The sequence below is a fragment of the Rhododendron vialii genome, chromosome 2a (genome assembly GCF_030253575.1).
Source record: "Rhododendron vialii isolate Sample 1 chromosome 2a, ASM3025357v1".
Classification (NCBI taxonomy): Eukaryota; Viridiplantae; Streptophyta; class Magnoliopsida; order Ericales; family Ericaceae; genus Rhododendron; species Rhododendron vialii.
This window is the reverse complement of record NC_080558.1, coordinates 9,129,557-9,152,785: the sequence shown is the minus strand read 5'-3', so window position 1 is coordinate 9,152,785 and position 23,229 is coordinate 9,129,557. Positions and strand designations below refer to the sequence as shown.

The 23,229-nt window shown below is 38.3% G+C and overlaps 2 protein-coding genes and 1 pseudogene across 2 annotated transcripts; 1 reads left to right on the top strand and 2 right to left on the bottom strand.

The window, feature by feature from the left end:
- Window positions 1-286: 286 nt before the first annotated feature.
- LOC131317086 (MDIS1-interacting receptor like kinase 2-like) lies at window positions 287-22,793 on the bottom strand (annotated as a pseudogene).
- On the top strand, window positions 4,419-9,578 carry LOC131317087 (uncharacterized). Its single transcript, XM_058346666.1, has 5 exons — window positions 4,419-5,616; window positions 7,244-7,564; window positions 7,629-8,234; window positions 8,702-8,845; window positions 9,475-9,578. Exons 1-5 carry the CDS (start codon window positions 4,515-4,517, stop codon window positions 9,576-9,578), a joined length of 2,277 nt encoding a protein of 758 aa, XP_058202649.1. The 5' UTR covers window positions 4,419-4,514.
- On the bottom strand, window positions 12,966-15,908 carry LOC131318121 (uncharacterized). Its single transcript, XM_058347948.1, has 2 exons — window positions 15,562-15,908; window positions 12,966-13,747 (listed from the first exon to the last, which is right to left on the bottom strand). The coding sequence occupies exons 1-2, from the start codon at window positions 15,572-15,574 to the stop codon at window positions 13,257-13,259; spliced, it is 504 nt and encodes a 167-aa protein (XP_058203931.1). The 5' UTR covers window positions 15,575-15,908; the 3' UTR covers window positions 12,966-13,256.
- Window positions 22,794-23,229: the final 436 nt, after the last annotated feature.

Sequence of the window (23,229 nt, the reverse complement as noted above, 5' to 3'; positions counted from 1 at the left end):
GTGGTTTCTGGATTATAAGCCGTCTAGTAACTCAGATATTCGACAATGATGTTGCAAGTTTTGAAGTTTCGAAGATGTATAGAACTTAGAGATGTATTGATCGAGACTGATTTTCCTAAAACTTAATCTTAAAAGACGGACTAAATCCAAATGCTTGGAGGGAACAATTAGCTTAAGAATGCACGAGGAGTCTTGTGCCTACCATCGAACAAGGATTATTAATCGTATAGCGGAGTATATGAAATCTAGCCTTATTAGTCTATGTGCGACTTGAGGACTTGGTCACTGCATGCCAACAAACAATATGTGCACCATACACCCAAAAAAAAAACAAATTACGGAACATTACAAAAATAGGAAACTTGTTCCGAAAATCAGCCACAACACAGTAAATAGAATCCAATGAAATCCAGAAAAAGCATGGAGAGGTATGGCAGCTTCAAAGATCACCACATCCTTTTAGTAAGCCGCTGATATCTTCATTCCACTGCTGATATTGATGGGGATTGGGAGTAGATGAGACAAGGTACGTACGTAAGGTATGTAACACAAGCATCAGCCTTTACTAAGTTCAGTTTCAAAGCATGATGAATCACCTATGAGTATCCCCACCAATAATGAGTACTTCAGCGTATGGATCTCCACTTCCATTGGGTAAGCTCTTCAGAAGAGTACTGCTAATTTTGCTCCCTTAGCCCTCCAAAAGTTTAATTTGATAGGAGTTGAAAAGAGATGATACAAGGATTTGCCTCCAAAAGATTAATTATGATCACTTAGCCCTCCAAAAGATTAATTTGACTGGAGTTGGTAAGCGATGAGACAAGGAGACACAAACTTTCAGATGCAAGGAATTGCCAACCTTCAGCCTTCGATCACTAGTTAAGTGCAGCTTCAAGCATATCCGTAAATTAGCTCCATCAATAACAGCTTCAATAGAGAGCCCCACAAATCTCTTAGCCCTCCGGACTGAGGAGTTGAAAAGAGAAACAGAGCCACAAACCAACACCACAACCAACCAATCCCAGATATGAAGCAACAGCTAGCAACCACACAACCCACCCATTGCCACCTAAAGCAAAAGAACAATATCTCTTACCCAGCTTGAACAATATCATTTACTCTAAACATGATATCTTCCATTAAAAAGCTTCAACCACCCTTACTTCTTGTCACGCAAAAAACAACCCTAGATTGGAGAGAAGAGGGGAAAGAGAAACCCAAACAAACCTGAGAAATTTTTCGGTGCCCCAAACGGAGTGGGTAAGGAATCTGGCAGCCCCAGAGGGAGTGACAGCCTATTAGATGATGGTACCACTTCTCAAGATATCGTTGAATCCTATGCATATTGTCCTTCCAACAAATAGGGAAACACAGTCTTTGGCCAGGGAAAAAAGTAGTACTCGTGTCTTTCGCGTGATGAAAGTGGAGGGTTTAATTTTTGTTTTTCATTTTATTTCTTGCATTGTTTATTTCTTTTAGTTATTTTTCTTGCTGTCTTGGAGACTCACATTTTGCAGGTTGTTCGATCCAAGTTCAGGGGTCTCCCTCTTTCTATAATTTTCTCTACTTAGCCTCTCCTTTTCGAGGTGATATCTCTCCTCTCTTTTACGTTTCTGTCTTATCTTTATTTTTCATGCCTTCAATGCGGACATTGAATAGTTCAAGTTGGGGGGAGGGATCACTTTGCTCTTTATTTTGTTAATAAAATAGTTTTGAAAAAAAAAAAAAACTTGTTGGATCCTTTCTACTTGGGACTTGGAAATTGCAAAGTCTACTTGTTGGTTGGTTGTGCTGAGAATTTATGGGCATTCATTGAATATTTATATCGGAAATTCTAGGACCACACCCAAGTGCACACCCAAGTGCACACCCACACACTTGTGTGTGTGGGTGTGCACTTGGGTGTGGAGGTAGCACAACTCTATTTATATTGCATGGTAGTTCTTTTTGCTAATTTGGCGATAGGAATTTATCCTGGCATACACTCTTAGCATCTTTGCACTGCACGTTTCTTGGACCTTGACTACTTGTGAGTTGTGACTTGAGTGCTTTCAATGGCTAGATTAGTGGAGACTTATGCCCATGTGAGCTTTAGTGCTTTTCCTTTCTTTGGAGTGGTGTCACATAAATTCTTTGTTTGTCGTAAAAAAAAAAAGGCTTAATCGTTGTTGATCTCATTATCTTTTGTCGTCAAGTGTTGAGACTTAATACATGCCTGTTATCTTATTCTTTTGAATTGGACTGTTACTTGATTTTATTGCCCCTAGGAGAGGATAATAGGCCATCTTTAATTTGCTAATTGAGCCGGTTCGTTTCTTTTTCTTAAATATTTATCCTTGCGAGCCACATTGAGCCTCTTGCATGAGCCTTTTTCTTGTTAAGCTTCACCAACCAAATTGTGTCATGAGAATGGCGAGTTAATCATGTGAAAGTTAATTTTTAAAGAGAATAGGGTAAGTGTTTCGAGAATGTTGTACTCGAGTTGCGGTGTTCTTCCCCATGTTAAAAAAAAAGAGAAAGAAAGGAACTTGAATGAAAAAGGGGAAGACACCCATGCATTTGTTTGAAGAAAGAAACGTGTGAACTTCATTGGGGAATTGTGTGAAGGGTGAAAAATTTGAGAGATATGGTGGAGTTGAAAAGAATGATAAGAGGGTGCACATTGGTACACTTGCCCTATGTTATTTTAGACTATTCTCGGACACTTGCTTATGATGTATCCTAACCTTTGAAGCACTTTTCCTTACCCAACGACATAACCGAATAAAAGTCCTATTTGATCTTAGGGGTAATGTGTTGTGGATCGCTGGATAGATAGTCTTTAATGCTTGACATTCCTTTCATGAGATCATTGGTCTACCTTAAAAAGCTTTCTCTTCGTGTCTAAAGTGTGCGGAGTACTTTGATTCTTTATTGCATAACTTCCGCCCGCACACATTGAGAGTTTATTAAATGAACCATGTTTCAAGCGTTTTCTTTTGTTGAGTGCATGACATGGTGAAAATTGAAGTCGAAACTCGGTCCGGAGAGAGTACTTGATTGTGGTTCACTTATGGTTAAGGTCCTTGCTCACACACGCTAAGCATAGGTGCCATGATTTATTTCTATGTTTTGATAGCCTCTAGAACTATTTTCGCATATGCTATATTCTTGGCATTGGCAGATCAATGAGTCGAATTGCAGGTTTTTGGGTTTCAATTAAAAGGATTCTTGGTGTTTTGTGGGTAATCACTGCTGAAAACCCTCACGAGACTTCACTCGTCCTACCGGGACCGCCTGGGGGTTTAAAAGAACTATCGATTTTAATTTGTTTTCTTTAGTTACATTTTATTTTCTTTGCTCGGGACTAGCAAAGTGTAAGTTGGGGGTGTGATAGGCGCGTAAATGTTCACATACGCGCCCTCTAATTTATCTTTATTAAGTCTATTTATAAAATTATTTGAAGTTTTATGGTTTATTTTTTTTGTGTTGTAGGTATTTGAAGAGTTTTATTCAAAAAGTACGAAGTTGGAATTTGAATGGTGCTAAAACTTGGGCTACTTGAATTTAATCTGGAGTGCAAAATGAAGTACTGAGTTGGGCTGTAACAGAATTGGCCTGGGAATCAGAGATATACTGGCTGGTCTTAGGAAGTTGTGTTAAATTCCCATTAAGGATTAATTATGTTTTAATTTACGTCTAAGTATAGTTAGCTCTGCGAAGTTACACTAATACCCTTACACATCAAAAACAGAAACGAACGACAACAACTTGGCGCAAACTTCGCTTATCTCATTCAAACTTTCTCTCTCTCTGCTTGCTGGCGATTTTCTAGGGTGTGTTCGCGATTTCTTGCTGGTTGATTTTCTAGGATTTTGTTTGTTGTTGTTGCGATGTAATCTCTGATCTGTATTCCAGGAGAGTTAATTGAGCCCCTGTGTTGATGATCTACTAGTCTGGCTAATCTCTGATCTCAATTTAGGTAAACACACACACACACACACACACACACACACTCTCTCTCTCTCTCTCTCTCTCTCTCTCTCTCTCTCTCTCTCTCTCTCTCTTATTGCATGACATTGATTTTTTTTTGAAATCGATTTTTGAAAGCTAATACAAAAAAGCTTATTCTGATTCGCTTTCATTGTTCTGTTTTGTTATGCACTTGTTGTTGCTGCTGCGATGTAATCTCTGATCTGTATTCCAGGCGAGTTGTTGATGATCTACTAGTCTAGCTAATTTACGCCATTTAACTAGTGCCTCTGAAAGTAATAGTCGAGAAAATTAAATTTCTATACAAAAATGGTTTATCCAAAACACTGTCAATTCTATCATCTTTACATTAGAAAACTGTCAATTTTTCAATATTAAATTTGCAAACACTATGATTTTTTTTAAATTTTACAAACACTGTCAATTTTGAACACAGACACTATTTTTAAACACAGACACTGTCAATTTTATCATTTTCACATTTCCAAAAGCACTATCATTTTACTAATGTGCTTTTGTTTTCACTGTTTTTGAAGAAAAGTATGGAGGATCCTGCTGTATTGTTGTGCAGGCGGGCCGATAAAAGTGTTGCTATCATTTTGTCACAGAATTTGGATTTTGAGTCATTGGTTAGCAAGTTGTCTCACAAATGGAAGGATTTGACTCAAGGTTGCTTTGAAATATCTTATACCCTAGATGGTCATCCAAACTGTGATGTTGGCTGTGACGAAGATATGATTGCCTTACGTACTTCAGCAACGAAGTTTAGAATTGGTCGTATTGATGTTTTTGTTCATGACTTGAGTGGATCTAATACTAGTTTGAATGTTGGAGAGTGTGGTGATAGATTTAGTTCTAGTTTGAATGTAAGAGGGTCTAGTGAGTTGATATCTGAAATTGACAATGGTTCTGAGATGACATTGTCGTTATATGATCAAGAAAGGAAGCAGTTGAAGTCAGATGCTTGGCGCATTGCGATTAAGGGAGTTGATCAGGTATTTGTTGGTGGTGCTGTTGCTTTCCGCAACTCTTTAAGCAAGTATTCGTTATTTCATGGCTTTCAATACATTTATGCTAAGAATGATGCTGAGACTGTGAAAGCACGTTGTCGTACATTGCATTGCACATGGTTTGTGAAGGCCAAGGTAGAGAAGCCCAGTGGACTGTTTAGGATAAAAGAGTTGATGAATGAGCATTCTTGTGGGGCTGCATCGTTGTCGACTAGTAGTTCTCGTAGTAGTTCTAGTTTGATAGGCAGAATATTTTCAGAAGATATTCGGTTGAGTCCGTCGAAACGTCCCGTGGATGTTAGGAAGGAGTTAAAGAAAGACTATGGGATAGATGTGACTTATAGAAGAGCATGGATGGGTGTTGAGAAGGCTAGAAGTTTTGTGTATGGGGATTATACAAAATCCTTTAAGGAATTAACATGGTTTGTGAATTCCTTTAAGGCTTCAAATCCTGATAGCGCATGTGACTTAGAGTGCGATGAGGCCCAGCGTTTCAAGAGATTGTTTGTCGGGTTTGCAACTTGCAAGCACGGGTTTAAATTCTGTCTACCTCTTCTGTTTCTTGATGGAACTTTTTTGAAGGGAACTCACAAAGGATGTTTGCTCGCTGCTTGTGCTAAAGATGGCAACCGAGGTAATACTTCTATCTATCTTTTGTAGATGCAGTATATTTGTATTTTCTACGCATTTTTTTCGATCTTGTATGAAGTAGTGAACTGCATTCTGAAAATTTAGCAATGCTTTGTGTTGGATTTTGCCATGTTTTCATTCTTGACAAAAATTTAACAGTGGTAGATATGGGCAGATATGAAACTAACCACTACCTGCTAGAATCCCCATGAATAGTGTACTGATTTGCAATTCCCACTTGATTCTACCATGAAGAGAATGGACAGGTTTGTAGGTTGTACACATGGAGTGATTTCGACCAATGCAAAGTTCATCTGGGGATACAACGAGGAGCATATTGACAAACAATTGTGGATATCCATCGATTCCCAAGTTGTTGTGGGATTAGTGTACTTAAGAATAAATGTACATATTGGATTTAATAGTATGAGGTTTTCATTTGAAACTTGCTTATCTGGAAAGGGGGGGAAAAACCTGATTTACGATCTGAAGTCTAAACTTCAGCACTGTTTTTGGATGCTCAAGATCTGTTCATTGTGGATATTAGCAATTTCTTGTTCTCGATTTACCATTTAGAGGGGTCGGTGCTATGATCGATCTGTTTGTTGTTTATTCTATGAGCTCGTGGCATGTTTGAGTGTCTTAGGATTCTGCTAATAGTCTCTGCCTTTTATTCTAATGGGTTTTTTTTTTTGCTGGTTTCCGAAACATAGTAAGAACGGTGGACTAATCTAGGATAAAAATACATTACTTTGATTATTGTAAATGTGAACCAAATTATCATGTTTCATAATCTATCTGCTCGAAGTTGCGGCTGTTGGAAAGTAGGACTTCTGGAAATGACATTTGGATAACCATGGGCATGGATGATTCATTGCCAACAATGCTCTCTTCATGCACATCTGCGCGTGAATTTTCTCCCTTGTACTATACAAGTCTTAGATTACAACATTTCTTCTCCACTCTAGAATCTGGATTATGAACTTTTTTGAAATCTTCAATTAACCTTTTCGTATGCTGTGATATTCGCTTCCTGTGTAGCATCTTTCTAAGTTGTTTACAATTCCAGGCAGATGCCTCCTTTAAATTGGCAGTATAATCACATTTTGGAGATGATCACCAAAACGTACAAGAACCCACTAGATTTTTATAGTGCAAATACAGCAACTTGAATGTTTTTTTACGTTTCGGTCTGAAAAAACATACAAACAAAACAGAATGGTGCTATCGAGCTTCCACTTTTTTGCATAATGGCTTCACTTAAGAGGGTGAATATCTTTTTTCAAGTGCTTGGATATCTCAGGAATGTCATTAGATGCCTTTTTGTGCATTTCTGGTCCCATGGTTATTCAGTGACGGAATTAGTTTATTAAGTTTGTGTATCTTACCTATTTTGTGAAATCGTTCTGTTGTAAACAATAGAAATATTTACCTTCTTTCTCAACTTGAACTGATTTCAGAATAATGTTCTGAAATCTTTGAGATTGCCCTCATTACCTTTTTCCAGCACTTTTATATAAAATGCAAAAACTTAAGTTAAGTAAAGCTTTGCCCAATTGTGTTGTCCATATTTTCATTGGTTTAATGCTTTATCTGCTATTTATTTACTCCCCCTTTTGTATTGATTGTAGGTCTATATCCCATTTGTGTCGCTATTGTCGATTCTGAAAATTCAGAAAATTGGCACTGGTTTATGTTGAAGTTGAGAGATTTTTTGGATTTTGATAAGGAAGTAGTGTTTATATCTGATCGCCATGAAGGGTTGTTACGAGCTGTAGAATCTGTTTTCCCGTCTTCACCCCATTCGTATTGTCTACTTCATCTTAAAGCCAATTTAAGGAAGCATATGGGGGGGTTAGACACAAAAAAGAAGAAACATATTGTGGCCTTATTCCATAGGTGTGCTTGTGCAGCAAAAGTACAAGAGTGTGACAAGCTTTTGAGTTGGTGGAGTAAAAATTACTGAATTTCTGTCAAGATTAGAAAATGAACATTGGTGTCATCCTTATTTCCCAGGAAAAAGATATGGTGAGTTGACTTCCAATCTTGTTGAGTGCTTTAATAATTGGATTAGAAAGGAGCGTCGATTGCCAATAACTCAACTTGTTGATAAGATTAGACTAAAGTTAATGGACCAAATGTGTGATAGGAGGGAGTTGGCAGCAAAGTGGAAAACTGTTATTTGTCCAAAATGGGACAAGAAATTGGTTGAGTTGTTTGGTCTATCGAAGACATGGAATGTAGTTAGGTCAAATGGAGATTTATATGAAGTGCAGTCTGATCCGTCAGTTGGTGTTGACATTGTGCGTCGTAGTTGTTCTTGTGGAGATTGGCAGCTAAACATGTTCCCGTGCGTTCATGGTGTTTGTGCATTGAAGAAAAGTAAGAAGGACTTAAATGATTACATGGAACGTTGCTTCTTCTCTGAATCTTATCGTGAGGCGTATTCGAAATGCATCAATCCTGTACCTAGGATTTGGCAAAATGTTGATCTTGATGTTGCTAATGATATTCTTCTTCCTCCACTGTGCAAGAGACCTCCCGGACGACCTCGGACAGAAAGGATACCATCAACAGGAGCAAAGACCAAAAAAGTTACTTGTAGCAGGTGCGGACAGGTTGGTACACATAATAGGGGAACTTGTAAAGAGCCTTTGGAGAGTTGAGACTAGAGGTATAAAGTGCGGCAGGTGTGAGAAGATTGCTAGGCACAACAAGACAACTTGCACAAAGGATTTGAGAACTTCTGGGATTGCTGTTTAGAATAAGAGAGTAGGAATGTTCTTTAGAAAGGATTCTTGTTTGACATTTGCTTCAAGAATGACATTTTCATTTTAGAACTTCAGCATATTTTTCCATTGACTAATTTTTTGGAAGTGCTTAATAAATGTGTTTTTTCATTACTGTGGTTATGTTCCACTGATGAATTGAGATTGTCTTGTTTGCATACTTCTGCAATAAAATTTCACTGTTCAATTTTTAGAAGTTGAAAAAGCATGGCGAGATAGTGCAAATTTTGGGAATTGGCATGTCAAGATGGTGCAATTTCCATGATTATGTGTAATGGGTTTCCGGAACTTGAAACACAGGATATGCCTGTTTTGTGCCTGTTTTACCGCTCCCCATGTCTGGGTATGTCATGAAAGTGGTGACCATTTTTAACTTCAGAATGGCTGCTGCTGATGATTCTGAGGCCTATTCGGCCATGTTGGATGCATTTGCGGAGGAACAAGGTGTTTTTTTGGAAGCTTTGGTGCAGATTTTGGAAAAACATAAGGGCAGTATCATGATGAGAACTTAAAATTGATTCTATATCTGAATTGTGTCTTTACTTGTTTTTGTTGTTACTGCTTTCGTTTGGCCTTCGCCGCTATGCTAATCAATGGAATATAAGACTAACCATTTATAGAAGTTTTATGATTAAATTATGTGAAGATCAGCGTACGAGCATGAACTGTTATAAATGTGCCTACATTGGTGGAAGAATTTTCAAGGATTTTGCTGTGAGATTATGGTCTTGAAAATCTCAAATCTTAATTCTGATATGAAGCAGTCCCTGAAATTTACTGTTGTTACTGTGAAATTAATAGGGAGAAATGATAGAGTGGTTAAATTTTGCATAGTTCACAATCCCACAGCTAGAGTTGCCTAAGAGTTTAGAGTTGTACCCTGTAGGAACCATTCACTTTTGTTAATAGGCATTTAATTCTGCATATTGTTTAATGAGCGTTTGAGCTTAGTGTGAGTGATCTGAGCGAGATCTCTAGCTGGAAAGGGATAGCAATATTATGAGAAAATGATGCAATTAGTAATCCAAACTCCTAAACCCGTTTGAACTGATAAAAATGAAGGAATATGGCAGGTTTTGCCTCTGCTGGATATTTGGTTATGGAAGCACAACCAAATATTTGGCCGCCGTTGTGTACAAATGATGTGTCTGCCACTGGACGAAATGCACCACTATAAGAAATGAGATTACTAGTATGGATTATCTTTTCTTCACAATACCCATGGTCCGACTAAAAATGGAAGCCACAACAAGCGGCAGATCCGCAGATGCATTTGGCTACACTCTCTAGTTGCATCAGATCATAACCAAGCTCCTTGTTTTTATGTTTATTCTTGTTCTTTTTTGTCTTTCGGATAAACCTCAATTACTAGTTACTAATAATAACTCCACTTTTTTTTGGGTGGGAATAGCCTTTTTAGCAGGGATAAAATTATTAGCGGTCCACAACCACCACCAAGGTTTTTCTTTCTCGAGGGAGTTTATTGAGTGCTGCTGACTAGCTTCAAACCAGTCAGTCTTCGGCCCCCGGACAGTCGATCCTAGCCGTCCAAAAATTCTAAAAAAAAAAAAACCCGATGGGGCCTATGCGGGAATCAACGGCATCCGAGGTGCGTAGGATGCTTGATCCGAGCACCCCTTTTTCGTGTACGTTTTTCCTCCCCCAATCGGTACATATAGCATTACTCAATATTGCCCCATCTATTCGACCATCCAGGGGCAGGACAATTCTATCCGTGTAAAGTAAATAATACTACTACTCTTCACATATGTAAAAGGTGTAAAGCTAGTCAAATTGACATGTCAAGAGGCCGACTGTGTTCGGTTTGGCAAATCCAATAAAAAACCAGTCGAAAACCTTCCAATGTGAACAATCGGTCTCTCTCTTGGTCGAAAACCTTCCAGTAATTGAAAATGTAAAATCAATGTTATGCGAAAAAATGACAGTGTTTCAAATGTAAAATTAACATTGTTTCGAGTAGATTCTATTTCAAATTCACAGTGTTGGCATAACAAAAAAATGACAGTGTTTCAAATGTAAAATTGACATTGTTTGGAATTGATTTTATTCTAATTTCATTTTCAAACACTGTCAATTTTATAATTCCAAGCACTGTCAATTTTGTCAAACTTTAAAATAACTAACAATGTTATGCGTAAAAATGACAGTGTTGGCATTACAAAAAATGAATTGACAGTGTTTAGAAATAGAATTAACAAAATTTCATTTCCAAACACTGTCAATTTTATAATTCCCAGCACTGTCAATTTTATAATTCCCAGCACTGTCAATTTTGTCAAACTTTAAAATAGCTAACAATGTTATGCGTAAAAATGACAGTAATTTCATTTCCAGACATTGTCAATTTATAATTCCAAACACTGTCAATTTTAACTACTTTAAAATAGCTAACAATGTTATGCATAAAAATGACAGTGTTGGCATAACAAAAAATGACAGTGTTCCAAATGTAAAATTGACATTGTTTGGAGTTGATTTTATTAATTTAAAATAGCTAACAATGTTATGCGTAAAAATGACAGTAATTTCATTTCCAAACACTGTCAATTTATAATTCCAAACACTGTCAATTTTGACTACTTTAAAATAGCTAACAATGTTATGCGTAAAAATGACAGTGTTGAAATGAGATGAGCGAAGTTTGAATGGTAACTAAAATGTGGGGCTTCCCCAAATAGTTAAAGCTGCCAACAAGAGAAGTAAATCCATGATGTCAAACTAGTTACAATACAAAATTACAAAACAGGATGTGTTCTGTCAATTCCATTAGTTTTAACAGATCAACCAGCAACTTAACAAAATCCTTCCAACATAGTAGACAGAATTTTGATTTTCAACAAACACCTTCAGTTTCTTGAAAGAGAAATACAAACTGCACAACTTGTTTTCAGTAAATTCAACCTTCAGACAGGCATTAACAAGCATAAAGAGCAAAAGGAGATGCTTGTTTCAACTTAGAAGTGCTCGACTTGCTTTGATCACTCAAAAAAGCAAGTATCATCTTGGCTCTTGTTTTCCTACACTCCTCAATACTTATTGCTTTGCTCCGTTCTTGGTTCATCAGATAATGCTTCATCAAGAAGATAACGACGACCCCACAATCAACACTGTAACAAAAAAATTGTGCCATGAGATCTTATTGTTGGGGAGAGAGAGAGAGAGAGTCACGATGATTGCGAATGAGTAGATCAAGGAAACTGATAAATGATTGCAAAAACTGATAAATGATTGCAAATGATCATTTGTACCATTACAGCTATAATGAAAATTAAATTTGAGGGAGAAACTGAGCAACATTCCATATGACTTACTAGCAAATAGGAGTAATAGAAAGAAAAAAAGATGTACTCTATAGGATATCATTGTCCCATCAGCTAACCAATTGAGACAAACAAAACATTAAACACAAAAGGGCATATTTTGGTTCATTGATGTTCCTTATGCAAGTCAAGTAGGGTAACCCAACTTCTTTCCCAAGCACAAGCTCTCAGCGTAATCCCCTCCCATAAAAATCTCGGCTAAGCGAAACCCCAGCCCAAGCTCAGAAAGTCATAAAGGGCTTTAAAACAAGCATGTAGAAGTCGTAGGATAAATAGGGATCGAAAAGTTCACTGTTGGAAAAGGGAAGGCAGTTTCCCTTAATAACTATGTTTGAGCAGGAAGGAAATTATGAAGGAAGGGAGGTTTGATGGAAACTCATCACAAGAACGAAACATGGTTGATCCTTCTATTGTCCATCACTTTATACCTTATCCCACCCTCATGGTCTTACCACGATGCAAGGACAAAAGAAACATCTTAAGAGTTGAGTAGGTAGGAAAAAGAAAGAGGCCTCCTGCTTTGGTTAGAAAGAATAACTGGTATTATTCTGCAGATTGGGGAGGGGGGGGGGGGTGTTGGTTTACGAAGCAATTATTGCATTAATAGCTCTGCAGGTTTTCTATTCCATACCTCCAGCGTATTTCATCTTCAGGAACTTTAGGAGTCTAAGTTAGAAAGTGATGCTATTGCAAAAAAGTAAATTTCATTCCCAAGTGTTCTATATTCACTTCATACAAGGGTCTAAAAGAAACTGAACAAATTTTAAAGACTAAGCCAGAGGCCACAGAAGATAAACACGTTAGTAGTAGTGGAACTGAAATAGCTCATGTCAGGTTCCAATTGCATTCTACATTAAAATTGTAACATCACAACTCAGAACTGGTCGAACAGAAATAAATACATTTATGTATATACGTGCATATAGTGTAACTAGTCCTTACCATATCAAGAGGAGACATGTCTTCCAAGCTGCAAACAGCATGTACTCCAAGCTCCAGTAACAAAGGGAATGCTCAGAGAAACTGGAAACTCTCAGTACATCTGGCATCTAAGTAGATAGTTGCGCCTTCAATGTGCTCTGATATTTGGACAAGATAAAGAAAAGTCTTCGAATAGCCCAAAAAAAAAGTGAAACTTCAGAAAGCATAAACGTAAATAAGAGAAGAACAACGTCCCACAAAGGAACAAACACAACAATCTCGCGACATCATCCATATCTTCTTCCAACTTGCTGTTTTGCTTTTCTTTTAAAAGCTTCTTGATTATTGAGGTATCCAACTTTTTCTGCTTTATTTTCCACTTGACCGCTAACTGTACATCTTCTTTCTTATAATAACCTTGGTTTATCTCCTCATTTCCACATGAAATCCCAAAAATCAACTTCACATCTTCCCTTTCGAGCTTGACATGTTTGTTTCCCAATGTAAATGTTCTTGTATTTGCATCATACGACTCTACAATTTTAACAACCACCTCATCGAACTTTCTACAATGTTCACTCTTCACCTTCTCCTCAATAAATGCATTGATCAAATGCCAAAAAGGTGTTTTTTTTCAGCGAATCCTTGAGCGCAGGAGTGATAGGAAACCCTTTCATTAATCTAATCATCGCTTGCATGTTACATCTATTAAAAGCGATGTGTTGTGACTCTTCAGTCGCTTGTGTCTCTTGAGTCTCAACCACAATTCTTGGTCTCTTTCTAAGAGGTTGTGACCGAGGAACAGCTTGTTCTATGTTGATTCCTTGATTTTTTGGTGATCTAACCCGAAGGTCATATTGAGATTGAGCATGTCTTTCATGTGAAGCCTTTGGGACAGAAGATGAAGTAACTTCAATTGGTTTTCTTCCCGCCAATTTTTTCGTCTTTAACTTCTTTGGCGGATTTGAGATTGTGTCAGCTTCTATAATTCCTTTAGATACTTCCTCATCACTTGTTTGTTCTTCTATATCTTCTTCATCACTTATGGAATCTAACAGCTTTGCTTTCCCTTTTCCTCGAACTACTGCATACAAAAACAACAAGAAAATGCTTGTAACATATGTTTCCAAATGTAAAATTTTCAGCGTATGAGAATGTAAAATTGCTGTAACATTGTCAATTCAAATGAGAAAATCTAAAACTGTCAATTTACAGTATTGTTTTCAAAATAAAAATGTAAATTTTGACATTACTCTAACACTGTCAATTTACAGTGTTTTCAAAATAGAAATGTAAACTTTTGACATTACTCTAACACTGTCAATTTCCTGCAGTCTAGAACATAGACAACAGGTGGGAAGAACTACAAAACCTAATGTATGCTTTTAAACATGAAATGTGGTCTAAAGAGTTACAAGGCACAAAATACTGCCACACAACTTTAAAACAATTGAAAGAGAATATTTCAGTCCCTTACGAATGCATTGGCAGTTGCCAAGAAATGCAGATACCCATATTGCAACAATACCAATATATGTTAAACCTAGGTAGAGTTTGACTTGAACTAACTTGCATGTCCACACAACCCATCTCGTAATAGAGAAATTTTTTAACCATCCTGACCATACAGATCAAACTTCGGCAACATATTATCAAGAATCCTCTGCACTTTACTTGGTTGTTTGTTGTTGAGGATAAACTATTTGGAAAGCAATAAAACAGATCTTATGATCAAAGGAAATTATGTGTATGAAAATTATGGCAAAAGTTTCACTAATAAGTGAACCATCCTGACCATAGTAAAACATATCAAACTTACGGATACACGCAAATCAGTGACTTGGTATGATACTTAACAAGGGCACAGCAGAACAAGGGAGTCTACACAGCAGAATCTTGACACATACAACTACCTAACAGAAGCCCCCCATTTCATAGGAGAATATTTTCCATTGCAAGAGTATTGGTCCAGGAGGCAAAATGACAGTGTTATAACATGCTTGTAACATAAATGGTGGGAAAAAAATGCTTGTAACATATGTTGTCTCATATCTCATGCATAAAACTGCTTCCTACACTTAAAATGCATAGGCATAGGTTCAAGATGATTACGAAGATGTCTAGCCATTTTGCTAAAAACATGGCCCCAATTATTAGCTATTTTCTAGCACGTCTGTTTTCTTATTACCGGTGACAATGTCTGTTTCATTCAATCATACACCTGTCTAAGTACAAAATTATGTGAAAGACCGCGTACACAGGCACAGTGACAAAAGAAGAAGGAATTTATCAAAACCTTTAACTCGATTGTTTCATCAGTCTCAGCCTCGGGAGTGGCTTTACTTCAAATCTACTACTTTACATCACAATGCCCTAGCAAGCCTAGATAGATCATAGATGCTAATATATTGGTCCAGTGGTACTAAAATGTTCGCTAGGCAACCAAAATATCAATTTATTCCCCTTCCAGACACTCAGTGATGTATATTCAATTCACCAGTCTTTTCAAGAAAATTGCAGCTATATCAAATGCCATGAACTTGAATAAGAAAATATAGTTCATCATTTCATTTTGATGTGTTTTGGCAACAAAAAGTCTCGAGCAAAAACCTAATAAATCTGAAAGCAATCAATTTCATTCTGAGAACCTAGTATATCTCTAGCAAAATCAGTGCTAAACCACAGCTCGTACAATAATACACAAAAAGTCCTTGACAATTGCCTCAATTTAAACATGCAATGGAGCAATAGGCTGCTGTCACGGAACAACAATGGAAGGCAAACTAATTTTCAAACGTAAATGACAAAGAAATCGCATATAAACAAACTAATTTTCAAACTAGTTTGTTTTTGCCAAGAACAATGGAAGGAAAGCTATACAAAATTGAAAACACATACCTTTTCGCCCCATTACAAGACGATGAAGACGTATTTGGAGTCGGAGGACGAGTCGAAGGGAGGAGTTTGAGGAGAAGTCGGAGGAAGCGAAGACGGTGACGGAGGGAGGAGTCAGACGGAGGGAGGAGTCGGATGGTGACACGCGAAAGAGCCGCTGGCCTCGACGACGTCGGAATCACAAAACACGCACCAGAGGCGGTTAAGGGAGGAGAAGAGGGGAGAGTTTATTTCTTTTTTTTGATCAGCGGGGTTTCAAAAGGGGTATTTCAGGTAGGGAAATTAAGGGCCATCCTTATTGGTTCTTTTAGGAATTGGGCTGGAGTGCAAGGGAAGTCCACCAAAAAATTGAGACCGGCCCGTAATTTTTAGTCTCTTTTTTTACGCTGTCAGAGGACGGAACAAACGAGGGCGGCCAAGATATGATTTCCCACTGACGAAACAGAAAAAAATTGCGAACAAGAAAAGTTTCGACTGAAGGGGAACAAAGAACGGGGACTGCAAGACTTTGGTTCCGAATATTGGTTACTTTTCTTTTGCGTTTTTCTTTTCAAGTTCTTATAATTTTGTTCAAGTATTCACAGTTTGGTAACTCGTATCGATTTCTGTTCTTCATTAAAGTTATTTGTTTGTGTTTGTTTAGTATTGATCTCTCGTTTATTTTTCATCCCACATAATAAAAAGCATGATTAATTCTAAGGTTTATTTTGCTTTTTGTTTAATAATGTGTGAGTAGTCATATAGGTAGGGTCGCGGGGTGATTAGCACACCGTGGCTAGTTTGGGCACTGCTCCTTTTATCAAACAATGAAAGAATGATTTTAGATTGGAAAATACTTCCCGCGGACGAACCCGGGCATCGTCGGAGCCCATGTGAACGGGGGAATGGGGGTCCAAAACTCATTCTCCGCTGCGCATGGGTATACGGCGACCATAGGGTCTCGCATCTTGCGGGGTATCTTTTTCAATCTAAAATTAAACGTTTTTAAGAACTCTAAACAGAGCAGGTTAATCCGGACTAGTTACAAGTGCCATGAACCATACGACTGTACCTTCCTTTTATTTATTTGAAAGAATACATCAATTTGTTAGTTTTTATTAATCTCAACCAAATCGACAAAGGGTGGCTACCTAAGAGCCCGTTTAAATTAGTAACAACCCGAGGTTCCACAGCACACACTTCACCGTCCTTAGTGGATTCGACTCCGGTCTTACCGGATATTGTGCTACATCGGTCTCAGCCCTACGCTTGGGGCAACCCATTATTTTAGGTCAAGGAATCGGTCAAGCAGTGTGATATATTTGAAAGAGTGTAGGTATATCTTTAAAAGTTGGAAAACACACATGAGCTATTGGAATTCAATCTCAACCATTGCAACAACTTATCTTTTGTTAAAGCAAGAAAAATGTAGAAGTATCAAAGGAAGTTAACCAATATTCGACATCCTCAAACACACATTTTACAACTTTATAGCTTAGTCTCTCCGATTCTTTCATAAAGAAAATGTGAATTCAACAACTCTAGTGCCAAAGCACATCTCAACTTAAAAAGAAAAGGAAAAAAAGAAAAAAAAGATATTAGATCGAAAAAGACTATGAATATATGGTCTGCTAAGTTAACAGAGGAAGGAAAAGATACTTATAGAATCATTGTTGCTAGTGATGACGGTGGTTTCAATGGGCACACTTTCTTGGTTTTGCATTTGGGGATCGCATCGGCAAGGGGTTGATACTTTGATGTTCTCTACAATCCAATTCTTCGATCCTCTCAGTTTTCAATTCTTCGATCACTAATTAAGTGCAGCTTCAAGCATATCCGTAAATTAGCTCCATCAATAACAGCTTCAATAGAGAGCCCCACAAATCTCTTAGCCCTCCGGACTGAGGAGTTGAAAAGAGAAACAGAGCCACAAACCAACACCACAACAGCTAGCAACCACACAACCCACCCATTGCCACCTAAAGCAAAAGAATAATATCTGTTACCCAGCTTGAACACTATGATTAAGTCTAAACATGATAACTTCCATTAAAAAGTTGCAACCACCCTTACTTCTTGTCACGCAAAAAGCAACCCAGGCATTGATCAGCTCAATAACTTCCACCCAAACCACTGCTTTATTCCCAAAGAACAGTTGATTCCTGGCATTCCAAATGGACCATATCACTGCGAAAGGTATCAAAACGCAATTAATCTTTTACTGTCTTCTCCAAGAATGGACCTACGCAAGTTGGCCAACAGGACTTGACGTTGAGACCTCGGTGGATTTCGTCACCAATGAGAGTGGTAGATTTCGTCGGAGTAAATCCAAGAGAGAGAGGGCGTTGTAGATTATATATATATTATATATGTGTATATATATATATATATATATATATATATATATATAGAGAGAGAGAGAGAGAGAGAGAGAGAGAGAGAGAGAGAGAGGTAGATTGGAGAGAAGAGGGGAAAGAGAAACCCAAACAAACCTGAGAAATTTTTCGGTGCCCCTGAAATTTTTTACAACAAACTTAGACACATCTGTTTACCAAGGGGCAAAAAATTTGATGGCGTTTGTGTAATATATCCTTAAGAGTTGGTAAACACACATGAACTATTGGAATTCAATCTCAACCATTGCAACAATTTATCTTTTGTTAAAGCAGGAAAAATGTGAACTCAACAACTCTATAGCTTAGTCTCTCCGATACTTATAGAATCACTGTTGCTAGTGATGACGGTGGTTTCAATGGGCACACTTTCTTGGTTTTGCATTTGGGGATCGCATCGGCAAGGGGTTGATAATTTGATGTTCTCTACAATCCAATTCTTCGATCCTCTCAGTTTTCCATTCACCTGTTAAATGTTGCCTGCATTGTCGCAAAATGTTGTTATTAGAGTTCTAAGAACAACAAAAGATTTGTACATGCACGCGATAAATCTAATTAAAGAGATGGTAGAAACACGATAAAATTTGAACGTTAAATTAGAAGAGGAAAAATCTCTGCTTGACTATAGCAATAATCGATAGATGTAGATACGAAAAGAATTTCAAAATTAAGACTTACATTTTAGCAGAGGTGTGAAAACGAACTTATTAGTAGGAGATAAGACTTACATTTTAGGGAAATTAACAATCCCAAACAAAATCCTCTGTTGGCCAATAATCAAGTAATATAGATTATGCTAATCTGTTTTGAAAACCAACTTAACGATTTAATCTTATATCCAATCAGGTAAAGCCACTTGGTTCTCTTACAGCTTTCCTGATCACAAGTACACCCTTTTACTACTTAATATGAAGTATAGATTCGCAAACTTTATATTGCTTGAAAAAAAGTAACTATTGTTTATGAAAGAGTAATACACATGCAACCATAGAGCTAATGCCAGTTAGAAAAGCACAGTAGAAACATGTAGAACCAAAACCCAAACAGTAAAGGGATAACAAGAATACTTAGGCATTTGGAAAATTGACATCTAGTAGTTGTCCTAATGTGATCATGAGGAATGGGTTCTGCAAGTGTGACTTGTGTTTTGATAGAGCCACAGAAACTTGTTGCATAGTGGGTCGGCACTGCGGGTTGGGGTGCAAGCATGCAAGTGCTATCTTTACAGCAAGAACCACTGCTTCCTCCTCCTGATTCCTTGGTAGTGGGAGCCGTTTGTCCAATACGTCCTTCAACAGAATACCATAAGAAGATGGTGGTGACGAATCCAAAGATGATGAAGAAAGAGAAGACATGAGATCCCCTGGATGCCTCCCCATTACAACTTCCAGTGTTAAAACTCCAAAGCTGTAGACGTCTAACTTTTCATTCACTTCCATTGTGTAAGCAAGTTCTGCCCAAAGAAAGGAAGGGTACAACAAACAGGGAAAAAAACTACTGAAAAATTGTAGAGGCGGCTTAGGAAGTAGCATATTCAACATAAAAACACGACACTATATTGGTAGCTAAGATGAATTGTGCAAGTACCTGGAGCAGCATATCCCAAGGTGCCTGCAAAGGAAGTCCAATTTGATGACTACAGGTTTAGAAGTCTTGCAGTTCCGAAATCAGATAGATAAGCGACATCTTCTAAGTTTAGAAGAACATTCTTGCTCGATATATCACGATGAATGACCCGAGGTGAACATCCATGGTGCATATATGACAAAGCATCTGCCAAACCTTTAACAACATTTATCCTCTTATCCCAATCCAAACTTAGTGCTTCTTCCTCACAGCTTAGTTTCTTGTCCAAGGTCCCCCCCCCCCCCCCCCCTTCTAAGAACTCATAAACCAAAAATGAGTGTCGTGGATGTGAACAGTAACCCAAAAGCCTTATGATATGCCGATGTCGTATCTCTGTCAATACATGAATCTCACTCATAAAACTTACCAGATTAGCCAACTCGCCATCTTGGGAAGGAGGGTACTTTTTTACAGCGACAACTTGACCATTTGGCAGCTCAGCTCTGTAAACAGTGCCATATCCACCTGCTGCAATGCAATGCTTATCATTGAAATCCTCCGTCGCTTGGATTATGTTTTCATACACCAATTTTCCATCGAAGCTCCAAATCTCAAACAAATCTTTATTACCTGCTCTGTTTGGCTGAATTTCGTTGTCTCTCATTTTGTTGCGATGGATCAGGAAAGTCATAGCAACAATAAGAAATAAAATACCCAACAAAGGAACTACAACTGGAAGCACAATTTTTTTATGATTTCTCCCTTTATCTCCATTGTTCTGCTTTAGTGAGCATGGCATCAAACTAGTTTTATTGCCCCATAGTCTATCATTGTTTCGATATGCTTGAAATGAAGCATCTTCAAATGCTTTTGTCTTGGGCAAAGGACCCTCCAAGTGATTGTAAGATATGTCAACCGACGTTAAACTTGACATCCCGTTGAAAGAGGAAGGGATTGAACCAGACAAGAAGTTGTGGGAGAGATTTAGTATCTCTAACCTTTTCAAGCTCCCAATCCCTGATGGTATCTCACCTGTTAATAAATTATGTCCAAGATCGAGATTTTCAAGAAACTGCAATTTTCCTAATTCAAAAGGAATACTCTCCTTGAGAAGATTTCTGCTCAATTTCAAGTTCAGAAGATTCACACAGTCACCCAACTTCTTTTGAATAGGTCCACTAAGATTAATTCCAGACAAGTCTAGATGCTGAAGACTAGACAGGTTTCCAATTTCTGGTGGAATATCGCGTGAAAGTTTGTTATTGCTAAGAGTAAGATTGAACAATAAAACCAACTTTCCCAAATTCTTTGGTACCGCACCAACTAGATGATTTGAAGAGAGGTCGAGTAACCGTAACTGAGTTGCTCTTCCAATGCCAGGTGGAATGTTTCTGGAAAGGTCATTGTTGGAGATCTTTAAGCTGGTCAGATTGGGAAACTGATCCCATTTGTGCCAAAGATCGCCATAAAAATTATTGTGACTGAGATGTAGATAATCAAGGTTTGGGAATGCCTCAATAACTTCTAATAAATGCCCCGTCAATTGGTTTTGATCAAACCTAACACGAAGTAACTCACTTCAATTTCTCAAGCTATTCGGGATATGACCAGTTAAATAGTTATTTGCTACGAGAAGTAGTATGAGGGATCCATGAACGAACATATACGGCGATAGATGACCGGTGAGCTTGTTGGAGTCTATATCAAGAGTCCGTAGATATCTAAGATTGTCTAGTTCTTGAGGGATAGATCCAGAGAGAGTTCTCGTAAAGGTACAACGTTGTAAGGTTTGTCAAGTTCCCTATTGAAGCGGGGATTGATCCCATGAGATTATTCTTGTACAATACAAGGTCAGTGAGAGATCTTAACAATCCTACTTCTTGAGGGATAGATCCAGAGAGAGAGTTCTCATGAAGGTACAACGTTGTCAGGTTTGTCAAGTTCCTTATTGAAGCGGGGATTGATCCCGTTAGATTATTCGTTGACAATGCAAGATCAATGAGAGATCTTAGCAATCCTACTTCTTGAGGGATAGATCCAGAAAGAGTGTTATGGTAAAGGTACAACGTTGTGAGATTTCTCAAGTTCCCTATTGAAGCGGGGAATTATCCCGTGAGGTTATTCGTGTACAATGCAACGGCAGTGAGAGATCTTAGCGTTCCTACTTCTTGAGGGATAGATCCAGAGAGAGAGTTCTCGAAAAGGTACAACGTTGTCAGGTTTGTCAAGTTCCCTATTGAAGTGGGGATTGATCCCGTTAGATTATTCGTTGACAATTCAAGATCAGTGAGAGATCTTAGCAATCCTACTTCTTGAGGGATAGATCGAGAGAGAGTTCTCGTTAAGGTACAACGTTGTCAGGTTTGTCAAGTTCCCTATTAAAGTGGGTATTGATCCCGTGAGATTGTTCGTTGACAATTCAAGGTCAGTGAGAGATCTTAGCAATCCTACTTCTTGAGGGATAGATTCAGAGAGAGAGTTCTCGAAAAGGTTCAACGTTGTCAGGTTTGTCAAGTTCCCTATTGAAGTGGGGATTGATCCTGTTAGATTATTCATTGACAATTCAAGATCAGTGAGAGATCTTAGCAATCCTACTTCTTAAGGGATAGATCCAGAGAGAGAGTTCTCGTTAAGGTACAACGTTGTCAGGTTTGTCAAGTTCCCTATTAAAGTGGGTATTGATCCCGTGAGATTGTTCGTTGACAATTCAAGGTCAGTGAGAGATCTTAGCTTTCCTACTTCTTGAGGGATAGATCCACAGAGAGAGTTCTCGTAAAGGTACAACGTTGTGAGGTTTCTCAAGTTCTCTATTGAAGCGGGGATTGATCCCGTAAGGTTATTCATTGACAAATCAAGTTCAACGAGCGATCTTAGCATCCCAATATCTGTCAGAATTGTTCTCGAAAGATGATTGATGGACGCATTAAGAGATGCGAGTCTGGAAAGGCTGCCAATCTGAGAGGGAATGGTCCCATATATTAAGTTGTTGGACAGATCAAGTTTCACTAGATGTGGTAACGAAGAGAAGTTAAGACCGGAAAGCGTACCTTTCAAACCAATACTGTCAAGGGTTAAATTGGTTACTTTACTGGCGTCGTTGCAACCAATTCCGACCCAAGTGCAATGACTAGTTTCATTCCATGATGAAAGGAGAGATTGGCTTTGATTGTCAAGGCTAGCTTTCCACTTCAAGAGATCGACTGCTTCGCTTTGTTTTGCAACTGTATTAGTTGCGGGAGAAGCACGAGCAACGGCGGAATCAGATGAAGAGACTGTAGACACCCCATTCTGGACCATCCAGATAACGTTATTTGTCGATCTTTTGTTGCCCCAATGATGATTTTGGTCGAGAACAGTCTGAGGACGATGGTGTGTTTGAGCTTTGAGCGTCCCGAACCTCTTTCAAAACTTCAAACCCTTCAAACCAGAGCCAAACAAGCCCCAGCAAGACCCAAACTGGCTTACGCCATTGTTCCCTTGGCGCACGCCAGTTGACTGCCACGTGTTGGTCATCGGGCGTTGACTCAGTTTTCACTGGCGCACGCCAGTCCATATATGGCGCACGCCAGTCAATCCCCGTCAAATCAACTTTATTCAGCCACATGGACGAGACTTTGGTAGCCACCCTGACGTAGGCTACAGTCCCCTTGATGATTATATCATCCAGGGCCGTTCCCCTTTCCCTCCTACAAGATCCATCACCTTGTCCCATGCATTTAATGCATGGGAGGCT

Bases quoted from the DNA above. Each gene is read 5' to 3' on its own strand.
- LOC131317087 (XM_058346666.1), top strand. From the start codon at position 4,515: ATGGAGGATCCTGCTGTATTGTTGTGCAGGCGGGCCGATAAAAGTGTT. The intron at 5,617-7,243 runs GTAATACTTCTA...TATTGATTGTAG, and splicing joins TGCTAAAGATGGCAACCGAG to GTCTATATCCCATTTGTGTC. The intron at 8,235-8,701 runs GTACACATAATA...CTTGAAACACAG, and splicing joins TAGCAGGTGCGGACAGGTTG to GATATGCCTGTTTTGTGCCT.